Raw genomic sequence first — 13,442 nt, forward strand, 5'->3', positions numbered from 1 at the left:
GTGGATGCCAGGTACAGAGAGAGGATAGAGAGGCTCAGCGATATAGGATCAGTCATGATTTATCATATGCAGAGGCTGTAAAACAAATTGGTAGAACTACAGTGAGGACTGATGGAGCTGACATGGATGTACCTGTAGTAAGTGGACCTACTGTCAGACTGATGGAGCTGACATGGATGTACCTGTAGTAAGTGATGGAGCTGACATGGATGTACCTGTAGTAAGTGGACCTACTGTCAGACTGATGGAGCTGACATGGATGTACCTGTAGTAAGTGATGGATCTGACATGGATGTACCTGTAGTAAGTGATTGAGCTGACATGGATGTACCTGTAGTAAGTGGACCTACTGTCAGACTGATGGAGCTGACATGGATGTACCTGTAGTAAGTGATGGATCTGACATGGATGTACCTGTAGTAAGTGATGGATCTGACATGGATGTATCTGTAGTAAGTGGACATGCTGTCGGGGCTGATTGTGTTTCTGATGGTTTGGAGGTCTGTTCAGAAATCTTGTTCTCATGAAGGTCTGGTGTCCAAGGACACTTTGATAATGAATAAAGTTGACTTCATAGCTTTTATTGTTAAGGTTATCAATACGACTCGGGTTGTGGAAAGCAGAAATGCCAGGTTGAAGGTTATTGTGGAGACGGAAAAAGAGATATTGGGGGTAAGAAATGTTACTGTTGAAATGTGGTTGTTGACATACTGAACAATCCTAAAGGTGGAGTGTTTCAGCATTTGTATTTATTTTACCTTTATTTAACTAGGCAAGTCAGTTAAGAACAAATTCTTATTTTCACCTCGACAACATCTGGTGAAATTGCAGAGCGCCAAATTCAAATTAAATTACTATAAATATTTAACTTTCATAAAATCACAAGTGCAATACATCAAAATAAAGCTTATCTTGTTGTTAATCCAGCCGAGTTGTCAGATTTCAAAAAGGCTTTACGGTGAAAGCATACCATGTGATTATCTGAGGACAGCGCTCAGCACACAAAACATTACAAACAGTAACCAGCCAAGTGGAGGAGTAACAAAAGTCAGAAATAGCGATAAAATTAATCACTTACCTTTGATGATCTTCATATGGTTGCACTCACAAGACTCCCAGTTACCCAATAAATGTTTGTTTTGTTTGATAAAGTCACTCTTTATATCCAAAAACCTCTGTTTTGTTAGCGTGTTTTGTTCAGTAATGCGCGGTCACAGCAGGCAGACAAAAAATCAAAAAATTACCATAAAAGTTCATAGAACATGTCAAATGATGTTTACAATCAATCCTCAGGTTGTTTTTGTCATAAATAATCGATCATATTTCAACCGGACAATAGCTTCGTCAATAGGAAAGGAAAAACAAGAAAGGTGCGCTCCCGGTCACCCGCAGGACTCATGTCTGGAAATTTCCACTGTCCTCTCATTCAAAGTTGTGTTTCTCCCTCATTTTTCAGAGTAAAAGCCTGAAGCAATGCCTAAAGACTGGCCACATGTAGTGGAAGCCATAGGGATCGTGAACTGGGTCATAAGTCTTTGTATGGTGGATAGGCTTTCAATGGAAAAACAGCCATTTCAAAATAATAGCATTTCCTGGATGGATTTTCCTCAGGTTTTCGCCTGCCATTCAGTTCTGTTATACTCACAGACATTATTTTAACAGTTTTGGAAAATTTGGAGTGTTTTCTATCCAAATCTACCAATTATATGCATATCCTAGCTTCTGGGCCTGAGTAGCAGGCAGTTTACTTTGGGCACGCTTTTCATCCAAAATGCTGCCCCATCCCAAAAAAGTTAAGAACAAATTCTTATTTTCAAAGACGGCCTAGGAACAGTGGGTTAACTGCCTTGTTCAGGGGCAGAACGACAGATTTTTACCTTGTCAGCTCGGGGATTCGATCTTGCATCCTTCCGGTTACTAGTCCAACGCTCTAACCACTAGGCTACCGGCCACCCCATAATATAGATAAAGATTAATAGGGTTGGGGGAGGGGGAGGGTGTGGTAGACGTTTGGGATTTATTTGGTTTAAAAAAAAAAAATTAATGGTAGTACAAAATTGGGCAGTCATGAGTGATGTACATTCCAACACAGTAGGTGGCGGCATGCACTTCAACACTTCTTTGCGGACCGCCATGATACCATAGAAGAATAAGAAGTTGCTTTCTTAAAATGGATGGGCCAGGAGGTTGAGGAAGATGGCGGAAGCAGAAGTGTCGTTTGAAGTTGAAAGCACATTGAGTACAGTTAGTGAGTGGACAACAGTGGAGTCAAAGAATGGAGGAAAAGAAGCAAAAATTGTTGTGGAAAATGAGTCTGATGAATCGTTTCTTGTTGGAGTACGTTTTTTGGATAATGATGATAATATTTAGGAAAGTCTTTTGAAGTCACGAGGATGGTGAAGAAGGCTTTGGGAAAAGTGGATGCCGTCAAAGTAACCAGGAGTGGTATGGTGTTGATATCGTGTAGTCATAGTAACCAGGAGTAGTATGGTGTTGATATTGTGTAGTCATAGTAACCAGGAGTGGTATGGTGTTGATATCGTGTAGTCATAGTAACCAGGAGCGGTATGGTGTTGATATCGTGTAGTCATAGTAACCAGAAGTGGTATGGTGTTGATATAGTGTAGTCATAGTAACCAGGAGTGGTATGGTGTTGATATTGTGTAGTCATAGTAACCAGGAGTGGTATGGTGTTGATATTGTGTAGTCATAGTAACCCGGAGTGGTATGGTGTTGATATAGTGTAGTCATAGTAACCAGGAGCGGTATGGTGTTGATATAGTGTAGTCATAGTAACCAGGAGTGGTATGGTGTTGATATTGTGTAGTCATAGTAACCAGGAGTGGTATGGTGTTGATATTGTGTAGTCATAGTAACCAGGAGTGGTATGGTGTTGATATCGTGTGTATCTAAAGAGCTAAAGGAGTGTACATTGTGGCTTGCGGAATTATCGACTCTGGCATCCCGTTGGACATTGATAATCAATATCTTAGCCAACAAATTCCATGAGTAGATCATATTTGATCTGAAAATCATTATTACTTACAAACCAATGGGTAAAAAATAATATCCTATTCATAAAGAGACTTAATTAAGTTGCGCAATGTACGCATCTAACGCAACCACGGCGGTCTTGAGAACTCCCAATATCTATTCTCGCGGCGACAGCACATATCGCGTTCTCATATAGGGGGTTCTCTAGTAAGCTAGCTACATCAAAAACAAGAGCTGTCAACTTTCAAAATCAAGTGTCAAGGTAAGATCAAGCTTTCTAACATATTCTATAATGTTTCCAAATACACAACATAATTTAGTTGTCGGATTATTTGTCCACGTCCACCGGATCAACGTCTCAACAATTAGCTTATTGATCTAGCTAGCTACGTCGTTAGCTTGCTAACTAGCCATTAGAAGCTAACAAGCTATCATAGCAAGTTGGTTGATTTTCAAGACGCTGTATTGTGAATCACCATATTATTTGTTATCATACATTCTCAAATATATGAAGTGTGACTCGTTCATCTTTAAGATGACAAATCCATTGGCAACCCTGATCAGCTAGTAAGTTAGCATGGCTAGCTAAGCCGTTTAGTTAGGTAGACGAGGTGGCTAACTTCATTTCAGAAACCATTGTTAATTTTTTGGCGATTACAAACTAAATGTCGGTTTTAGTTCTCCTTTGTTTTAAAGGGGGCTATCAGCAGTTGCTACATCCATTCTTGGACTTATAAATTAATGATATATACACACACACACACACATTGGTTCTTGAAGAATATAACTTGAAATGTCTCATGAGCTTAGTTCAACAGTTGCATCCCATCAGAACCCAAAATACAAGCTTGTTATACGCCAACGTTTGAAAAAAAATGCTGTATAGCTTCAACATGGTTAAAACTATAATTTTGATATTATGTATGGTCAGTCCTTCCATCCATAGTTCGGGCTATGAATTTGAAAGTGGTGACATTTCTCCAGCCCCACCCCTCAGCTTTTCACTGTACCAGGGGCGTGGAGTCCACTTTCTTATTGTTTCTACTGATTGCCACTTTAAACTATATTGCTCGTAATTTAGCTAGCAGTGGAGCGCAAGTGCTCTGTCTTCATAGACAGCCTAATACTAGCCATACCTCACCAGACCTTCACAAAAGATTCAAGTCAAGTCATTGGGCTCCCGAGTGGCACAGCGGTCTAAGGCACTGCTTCTCAGTGTTATTGGCGTCACTACAGACCCTGGTTCTATTCCAGGCTGTATCACAGCGGTCTAAGGCACTGCATCTCAGTGCTAGAGGTGTCACTACAGACTCTGGTTCTATTCCAGGCTGTACCACAGTGGTCTAAGGCACTGCATCTCAGTGCTAGAGGCGTCACTACAGACCCTGGTTCTACATGGCAATATGAATGTCCAATACGCACAATAGACTGACTGGGGAGGCGATTTCCCACAATTAAAGACCCTCAATTAGAGCTACGATGTTAATATTTGTGTAATTTCTTCAGAATTGTAATCTGTGGGTGTCACCCCATTTCATGGACCCAAGATCCATAGGTAAGGCTGTACATTGCAAGAAAAGTAGGCTATGCCCCCAATGCAATGTTGAAGTCACAGTGTGATTTCAACTGATTTTTTGGGGGGGGGTCAAATTAACAAATTATTGTCTTGTTGAATTTATGTAACAACATTCCAAACTTGTTTAGCATTATTTTGTCCAATGGCATGATCCCACTATTTGCATGTTTGCATCAGTTCCTTTGGGGGACTTTTAATTTGAAGGTGAAACACTGATTCCGCTATTGTTGCTCACTCTGTTGTTCGTGACACACAAGTAGCTATAAAGCTATCATTGCCTTCGCCATGGCAACATTAGCTTGCTAGATATATTTTAAAGCAGAGATTCCTAGTACATGGAATATTTTGCATGGTTTATCCCTTTATTATGGATTTTGTGAAACTCACCTTTCACGTGTTGTGCTTCCTCTTTTGGATCCATCTCTAGCCTTCCATGTCCGAACCCAAGTCCACAGAGTCCCCGGGTTCTGGCTGTGGTGTTCCAGCCCAGAGAAGTTCACAGCAGGGTCCAGAGATGGTGTCATTGAAGCTGGAAGACTGCAGTCAAACACTGGAACTCAATGTGATTGTCAAAGAGGAGGAGGAGAGAGAAGTGAAAGAGGTTGATCAGAGAGCTGTCAAAGATGAAGTGAAGATGGCAGTCAAAGAAGAGCATGAGGAGAGAACAGTCAAAGAAGAAGAAAAAGAAGAGGAGAATATAAGCATCAAAGAAGAGGTGGAGGAAAGAGCAGTGAAAGAAGAAGAGAACAAGGAAGGAGCTGCTCAACGTCTAGGAACTAAAGAAGTAGATAGTATCACTGACCCAGGCAAGTTCAGGTGTGGAGTACGGAGAGAGGGTGGTGCCTTGGTGGCCCCAGGGATTCCAAAACTATTATTGTGCTTTTGCTTGCATCAAGTCTTTTAAAGCCCCCTGTTAGCAGTTGATGTTACTCTTCAATAACACAAGCCCCAAAGCAAATCAGGGGGAGGGCAATAGGTTTATTCTTATTCGAAGAGGACGAACCGTGCGGGAAGGTAGATGTTCATTCTCCCCTGTCCTCAGTGATTCTCTCCACAGAACAAAGGGACAGGATGTACTTTATAACCCAGCCCTAGCCTGTGGTTGACCAATTTAGCCAATGGGCAAATAACAAGTATCCTATTTCAGGTTGGACCAATGACAATGTGCCACGCGTAGCTATGAGTTCAGGACTGACATTCCTAACGGATGTTGAACTGAAAACCAACTATTTCCATTGATAAGTCCCTATTGATCGTTAATGCTCTATTGACTTTGTCCTCTTAACCTTTAGTACTGTATTGACCTCTCGTCCTCTGTCTCTGCGTTTGTGTATTTATCTTCAAAATATTGTTATACCTTTTTTAATGCTCTGTTTCTGATTCTAACCCCATATCTGTCCATATTCCCACAGGAAAGAGCTCCAACCCAGGTTCAGACAGTGAGCCCAGTTCCACAGCATCAGGAAACCATAAACAACACAGACAGAGGAACTCAAGACAGAAACATCACCACTGCATGGACTGCTTCACTAGTTTCTATGAGCCAGAGGAGTTGAGAAGACACACTTGTAGACCCCACCCCTGTTCAGAATGCAGAGACAGTTTTATTTGTCCAATTCACATCAAATCACACCAACAAACTCTCAAAATAAAGAAGATGTACCCATGTGGTCAATGTGGGAAGAGATTTCAGACACCAAGCAACTTGAAGATGCACCAGCTTACTCACACAGGAAAGAAGTCGTACCACTGCTTTCAGTGTAGGAAGACTTTCGGTTGGTCATTCAATTTGAAGAGACACCAGAAAATACACACAGGGGAGAAACCTTTCGACTGCTCCCAGTGTGGAAAGAGCTTCAGTCAGACAGGAGACCTAAAGAAACATCAGAGAATACACACAGGAGAGAAGCCGTACCACTGCTCTGAGTGTGGGAAGAGCTTCAGTATAGAAGCAAATCTAAAGGAGCACAAGAAAATACATACAGGAGAGAAGCCTTTCCACTGCTCCCAATGTGGAAAAAGCTTCAGTCGGTTAAGAGAACAAAAGAAACATCAGAGAATACACACAGGGGAAAAGCCATACAGCTGTGATCAGTGTGGGAAGAGTTTCAGTCAAACAGGAGTCCTAAAGAGACACCAGCTAACTCACACAGGAGAAAAGCCTTTCAACTGCTCCCAGTGTGGGAAGGATTTCAGTCAGTCATCACTTTTGAAGAGACACCAGCTAACTCACACAGGAGAAAAGCCTTTCAACTGCTCCCAGTGTGGGAAGGATTTCAGTCAGTCATCACTTTTGAAGAGACACCAGTTAACTCACACAGGAAAGAAGCCTCACCGCTGCTCTCATTGTGGAAAAAGTTTTAAATTGGAAGGAAGCCTTCAGAGTCATCAGAGAATACACAATGGAGAGAAGCCCCACCACTGCTCACAATGTGGGAAGGCTTTCAGTCAGGCAGTAGACCTAAAGAAACATCAGAGAATACACACAGGGGAGAAGTCTTTCCACTGCTCTCAGTGTGGGAAGACTTTCGGTCGGTCATTATTTTTGAAGCGACACCAGAGAAGACACACAGGGGAGAAGCCTTTCCACTGCTCACAATGTGGGAAGACCTTCAGTGAGAAAGGAAATCTAAAGCAACACCAGAGAAGACACTCAGGAGAGAAACCATACAGCTGTGATCAGTGTGGGATTTGTTTTAAATGGAAACAAAGCCTGAAGGAACATCAGGATGCAAAGCACAGTGCAGTGCCCAACACTGACCTTATAATGGAGTTGCCAAGCTGGGCATCTACATATCTAACTAATATTGACTGACTATTTTTGTAATTATTCTGTTAAACCTTTTTTAAATATATATTTGACCTTTTTAACACTTTTATTTAGACAGACAAAAACACAGGTGGCGACAGGAAATTGGTAGGGTGGACACAGGAATTGAAAACCGGTCTCCAGTGGGGAGGAGAGTACATGCAACTGGCTGGGAGTGTTAACACTATACAACAGGTTATTATTCTGTGACACTTGAAGTTCATTTTTAATATTCTCATATGGAAATGTACTAAAGAGTTATGGCATGTGGATCATATCCTCCAGAAATCCATTCAGTTTCTATCTGCATAAGTCAATACTTTCTGAACTAAACTTCCATTATCTCAATTCCACCAGCAAGACACACCTCTCGGGAACATTTTATGTGCACATTGATGTCATTTCACCAGACTGCACATTTATCTGCTTAATGTAACAGTTTCTCTGGGTGATTTGTGATGTTTTACTTGTGCTTCCCGTGACTGTGTTTTTCTATTTGAATGTGTATATTTATATTGTATTTTACAGGGCACATTTGGAAAAGAGACCTAGGTCTCAATATGTCTTCCCAGGTAAAATAAAGGTAAATACATCACTAATAATAATGACCTGATTAAAAAGTAGAGGACAGACATAAGGGAAGGCTGTTGTCTGTATTAACCAGTGATCTACTATAATGCAGGGTATAATGTAAAGTTAAAATAAAATAATGACAAGATAAGCACGTTTTTATTCACCATGCAGACAATGGGTTCCATCAGCTTGTTGCTATGCACATCCATCCATGTCAATTATATGGCATGCACAGATTCATAAGGTCATCCACCATCAATTGACTGTTGGGATGCCGGGATGACACGGGATTCCCCCCCCCACACACACACACACACACACTAGAGTACCATTACATATGAACCATTTTAGATCTCCTTAACCCATCAGAGTGTAAGGCCTGTGTAAACCAGGGGAGAGGAGGGGGGGTTCTACTCAGGATTATTTAGCTACTTGACTTAGAATTCTAAGAACCCTTGATGTATCAAAGAATTCTATCAAACAATTATTTGATGATAAAGTATTTTTGGCCTTACTGCTGTTAGTCCATACAAACACATTGAATAACAGATAGTCCTGACTGCTGTTAGTCCATACAAACACATTGAATAACAGATAGTCCTGACTGCTGTTAGTCCATACAAACACATTGAATAACAGATAGTCCTGACTGCTGTTAGTCCATACAAACACATTGAATAACTGTTAGTCCATACAAACACATTGAATAACTGTTAGTCCATACAAACACAGTGAATAACTGTTAGTCCATACAAACACATTGAATAACAGATAGTCCTGACTGCTGTTAGTCCATACAAACACATTGAATAACAGATAGTCCTGACTGCTGTTAGTCCATACAAACACATTGAATAACAGATAGTCCTGACTGCTGTTAGTCCATACAAACACATTGAATAACTGTTAGTCCATACAAACACATTGAATAACAGATTCACTACATGGAACAACAGATTTTTGACTAACCACTCCTTTGAATGAGTAGTATTGTGCAATTAAATACATTTGAATTCCTGTTAATTTGTTCAAGATGTCTCTCATACTGTATGTTGCATAAGTATTGCTTCCACAATTATTAAAACCAAATTGTACAATGTTTTTCAAATTTAGAATGATCATTGCACAATTGTTATAATTCACAACAATTATAGAGTATTTCCACAAATGTATTTTATTTTTGAAGCACTTTTGAAATTTTGGCAATATATACTGTTGGTTTCCTGACTAACAAAAGTAGCAGGGACAGCTAGAACACCAGCTAGTCCTTTAATAATGATATATACATGTCAATTATTTCACAATTCAAAAGTTGGTGTTCAGCCAAGCAAGCCTGTTTGTCAACACTGTCTCTGTGTCATTTAGTTTTTTACCACGTGCTTTTTCACAGGAATGTCTTTCCAACAAGGCCGTAGCGATCTGCAGAACTAAAAAAACACAGACTGATGGTATGACACTGGATCCTATTAGCAGAGAGTCTGGGGATTCCAAATCACCTTTATTGGAAACAACTTGTATAGTTCCAGCAGTACGGTAACAAATGGCTGTATAGTGCTGTAATGAAAATACACTTTTGGTAACAGTTGACTTGATTTTTCACACAAAAAAAACTTCATGATAGACACAACCAGATCCTATTGGTCCAGAGTCTGAGGTCCAAATCACCGGTGGTGGACAAAGTACCCAATTGTCATACTTGACTAAAAGTAAAGATACCTTAATAGAAAATGACTTACGTAAAAGTGAAAGTTACCCAGTAAAATACTACTTGAGTAAAAGTCTAAGTATTTGGTTTTTAATATACTTAAGTATCAAAGGTATAAATGGAATTGCTACAATAAATAATTTCAAATTCATTATATTAAGCAAACCAGATGGCACAATTTCCTTTATTTACAGATAGCCAGGGGCACACTCCAACACAGACATCATTTACAAACTCCAACACAGACATAATTTACAAACAAAGTGTGAGTTGGACAATTTTCCTGTCAAACTGTAACGAGTACTTTTGGGTGTCAGGGAAAATGTATGGAGTAAAAAGTACATTATTTTCTTTAGGAATGTAGAGAGAGCATGCCTAAGATCACACTGTACACGGAGATAGGACAGACTGACCCTACTCCCCGGCACATATGCTATTGCAGCATAGATACTGGGGACTGAGACGGGCTGTTAAAAGACAGCGCTGATTTGGCAGTTTCAGCATCCCTTTTCAAGTAGTTTGTTGTACTTGCCCAACACTCCTTATAATGGTACCTACAAGTCACACCACTTTCTCAGCCAATCACGGCTTAGTTATTCCCACATCTCACAGCCCCTCTCCCTTTCTCCTCAGAGTGAGTGAGATCTCCTAGTGAGAAGGAGTACAGCTGATTTGTTTTCCTACAGCTTGACTTGTTGTGTGTGTGTACAAATACCAAACCACACACATACTATCCACAGTTATCCATTAAGGAACCAATACATTGGGAAATAAACCTGTTCTAAAGACATTTGGACTTGTTCTTGCTGAACAGACCTGTGGCGGCTGAACCACATTTCCCTGTTCTACATGTTTTTTTTTTTATTTAACCTTTATTTAACTAGGCAAGTCAAATAAGAACAAATTCAAATTTACAATGATGGCCTACCCCGGACGACACTGGGTCAATTGTGTGTCGCCCTATGGGACTCCCAATCACAGCCGGATGTGATGCAGCCTGGATTCGAACCAGGGACAGCAGTGAGATGCAGTACCTTAGACAGCAGTGAGATGCAGTACCTTAGACCGCAGAGAGATGCAGTACCTTAGACCGCAGTGAGATGCAGTACCTTAGACCGCAGTGAGATGCAGTACCTTAGACAGCAGTGAGATGCAGTACCTTAGACAGCAGTGAGATGCAGTACCTTAGACAGCAGTGAGATGCAGTACCTTAGACCGCAGTGAGATGCAGTACCTTAGACCGCAGTGAGATGCAGTACCTTAGACCGCAGTGAGATGCAGTACCTTAGACCGCAGTGAGATGCAGTACCTTAGACCGCAGTGAGATGCAGTACCTTAGACCGCAGTGAGATGCAGTACCTTAGACCGCAGTGAGATGCAGTACCTTAGACCGCAGTGAGATGCGGATTACTTTATCCTATCCTAGGTATTCCTTAAAGAGGTGGGGTTTCAGGTGTCTCCGGAAGGTGGTGATTGACTCTTCAATCATATATTGTGAGTTTTCAATGCATGTTTAAATCACGTTAAACTATAATCCTTGTGATTTAAAAAAAAAAAAAAAAAAAGAGAAAAGTCCTGTAATAGTAATGTAAGATTTATTTAGGAGGACTTTTATTTTTAAATGTACCCCGTATGATCGCGTGATGTTAATGTCTCTAGGTTCACATTGCCGTAAAAGGGTGTTCTCTAGCTAGCTAAGCGACACCAACAAGAGCTGTCAACGTTCAAAATCAAGTGTCAAGGTAAAAGCAAACTTTCTGACATATTATAGAATGTTTCCAAATACAGAAAGCCTCACTTAGTAGTCGGATTATTTGTCCACCCAATTAACATTGTGTCAACAATTAGCTTGCTAACTAGCCATTAGACGCCAACTAGCTAACATAGCAAGCACGTTTGTTTATCTTCAAGACGCTGTGTGTGTTGTGAATTACCCTATTAGTTATCAAGACAATAATGTCAAATATATGAATTGTTCATCTTTAAGATGACAAATCCATTGGCAACCCGGATCACTGGCTAGTAATTTAGCATGGCTAGCTAGGTCGCTAGCGAGTTAGGTAGCTAAGGAGGCTAGCTAGCTAACTTCATTTCAGTAATAATCAATTCATTAGTCATTTACTGATTACAAAGAAAATGTCCGTTTTAGATCTCGTTTACTGTAAACTATATTCCTCGTAATTTAGCTATCTAACTAGATATTGTCCCATGCTCGTGGGAAAGGTGACAGTAAAATGCGTCAGTAAGCTAAAGCTATAACTCTTCTGTGTAATGTACTGGAACTGAGAGTCATGATCAAGTGCTGGTCAGTAAGCTAAAGCTAAACCAATAATAGCTCCACATGACTATAGTTGTATGGCGTCAAATCCGTTTCAAAAGTCGATCAGGCGTTGAAAGATGAAACACAATTTCACGAGTCGACAGAGAATAACGGTGTAAGCGGAGGGGTCCTGCAAGCACAAATTCAATTTGAGATCTTGCCAGTGTGACTTCGAGCGAGCAGAACTTTGTTTCTGCAGGCAGTAAATTCATTCCAGAGCAGAGATGTGTTCATCTGAAGAAATACGTACCAAATGAAGACTCAGAAATGACTGCACTCTCACAAATAACCCATCTCCCCACATGGACGTCCTTTCTCCCTCACACCAAACGTTTTATTTAACTGTTGTCCAGTTTGCTCTTCCAATAGCAGTTTACTGGAACACAATTGGTCATGTTTTTTTGACCAATTGCGGCTTGACTGCTCTCCAACCAGATTTTTTACAATAGAGATGAAATGGGAAGGTGAAAGTGACGATAATGAGGTAAGTACGATTGTTTTTCAGTAGAGAAACCAGCTAGCTAATCAACAATGATTTCAATGTTGAAATTGAAGTAATTATTTATTTGGTCTTCTCTTATTAAACAGGCTAATGATGAGGCAAGCTAGTTTGTCAGCTTGCTAGGAAGCTAATTAACCATGTAGTTTAACAAAAGCCAAGGTGATTTCATTTTCTGTACAGTCTCTGGTTTAACTAAGAGCATTGTACCTAAGTTAAGGAGGGGGTTTAGTAGAGGAGGAGGACTTGGAAGACCAGCATGACTGGGTGGCAGAAGAGGGGGAGAGGCAAGGGGAGAACAGACAGGCAGACCCTCACTGGGGAAGAGGTCTGTGATTGAGGAGGGGGAGCCAAGAGAGGTCAGGCTCTGAACCAAATAATAGCCAATATTGTAAACCGCTAACTACATACTTTGAGATACAATCTGATTGAAACTTTTACTCTGTCCGTTTTTGTGCAGTTACAATAAATGAGGATGACCTTAAACCATTTCTCTCTCCATCCCTCTTTCCTTGCAGGTCCACTGTCACTAATATGTGATGGTGAAGTTGTTCTCTGCTCAGCTGACAGAGACAGGAGATACAGGAGTCCATTCTGTTCCAAGTAGGTTACCTTGGCTCCCCTGTATGCCCATCACTCTGGAGCCTTCCTGCCGGTAACCATGACATTCACCAATCACCCCCTTAACTTAATCATTGGTGGTACTGAGAGTTCCTCTAATTTCTTTGATGCTGTACGGAGGCATTGTGCATAGGACATTTGTCACGTAGAGAGGATGATGACCAGCTGCTGTCTATTGGTTAGAAAGATGGTTCTATACTGAATGTATGTGATAGTCATTGGTAAACAATATGAGTAGTGTAGGTAAGGGATGAAGTGAAAGCCAATAGGAGGAGGGCTCTCCACGAGGTGGGTTGGGCATGAAAGGACAGCAGGCTGCAGAGGACACCAACTTTGGACCAGTGA

At 40.8% G+C, this 13,442-nt stretch overlaps 1 protein-coding gene across 1 annotated transcript; it reads left to right on the plus strand.

The window, feature by feature from the left end:
• The first annotated feature begins 2,627 nt into the window (after positions 1 to 2,627).
• LOC123723745 (uncharacterized) lies at positions 2,628 to 9,053 on the plus strand. The gene is made up of 3 exons (XM_014130178.3): positions 2,628 to 3,256; positions 4,998 to 5,376; positions 5,983 to 9,053. The coding sequence occupies exons 2-3, from the start codon at positions 5,004 to 5,006 to the stop codon at positions 7,383 to 7,385; spliced, it is 1,776 nt and encodes a 591-aa protein (XP_013985653.2). The 5' UTR covers positions 2,628 to 3,256; positions 4,998 to 5,003; the 3' UTR covers positions 7,386 to 9,053.
• The last annotated feature ends 4,389 nt before the right edge of the window (positions 9,054 to 13,442 follow it).

This window comes from Salmo salar, chromosome 12 (genome assembly GCF_965601325.2).
Source record: "Salmo salar chromosome 12, fSalSal1, whole genome shotgun sequence".
In the NCBI taxonomy this organism is placed as follows: Eukaryota; Metazoa; Chordata; class Actinopteri; order Salmoniformes; family Salmonidae; genus Salmo; species Salmo salar.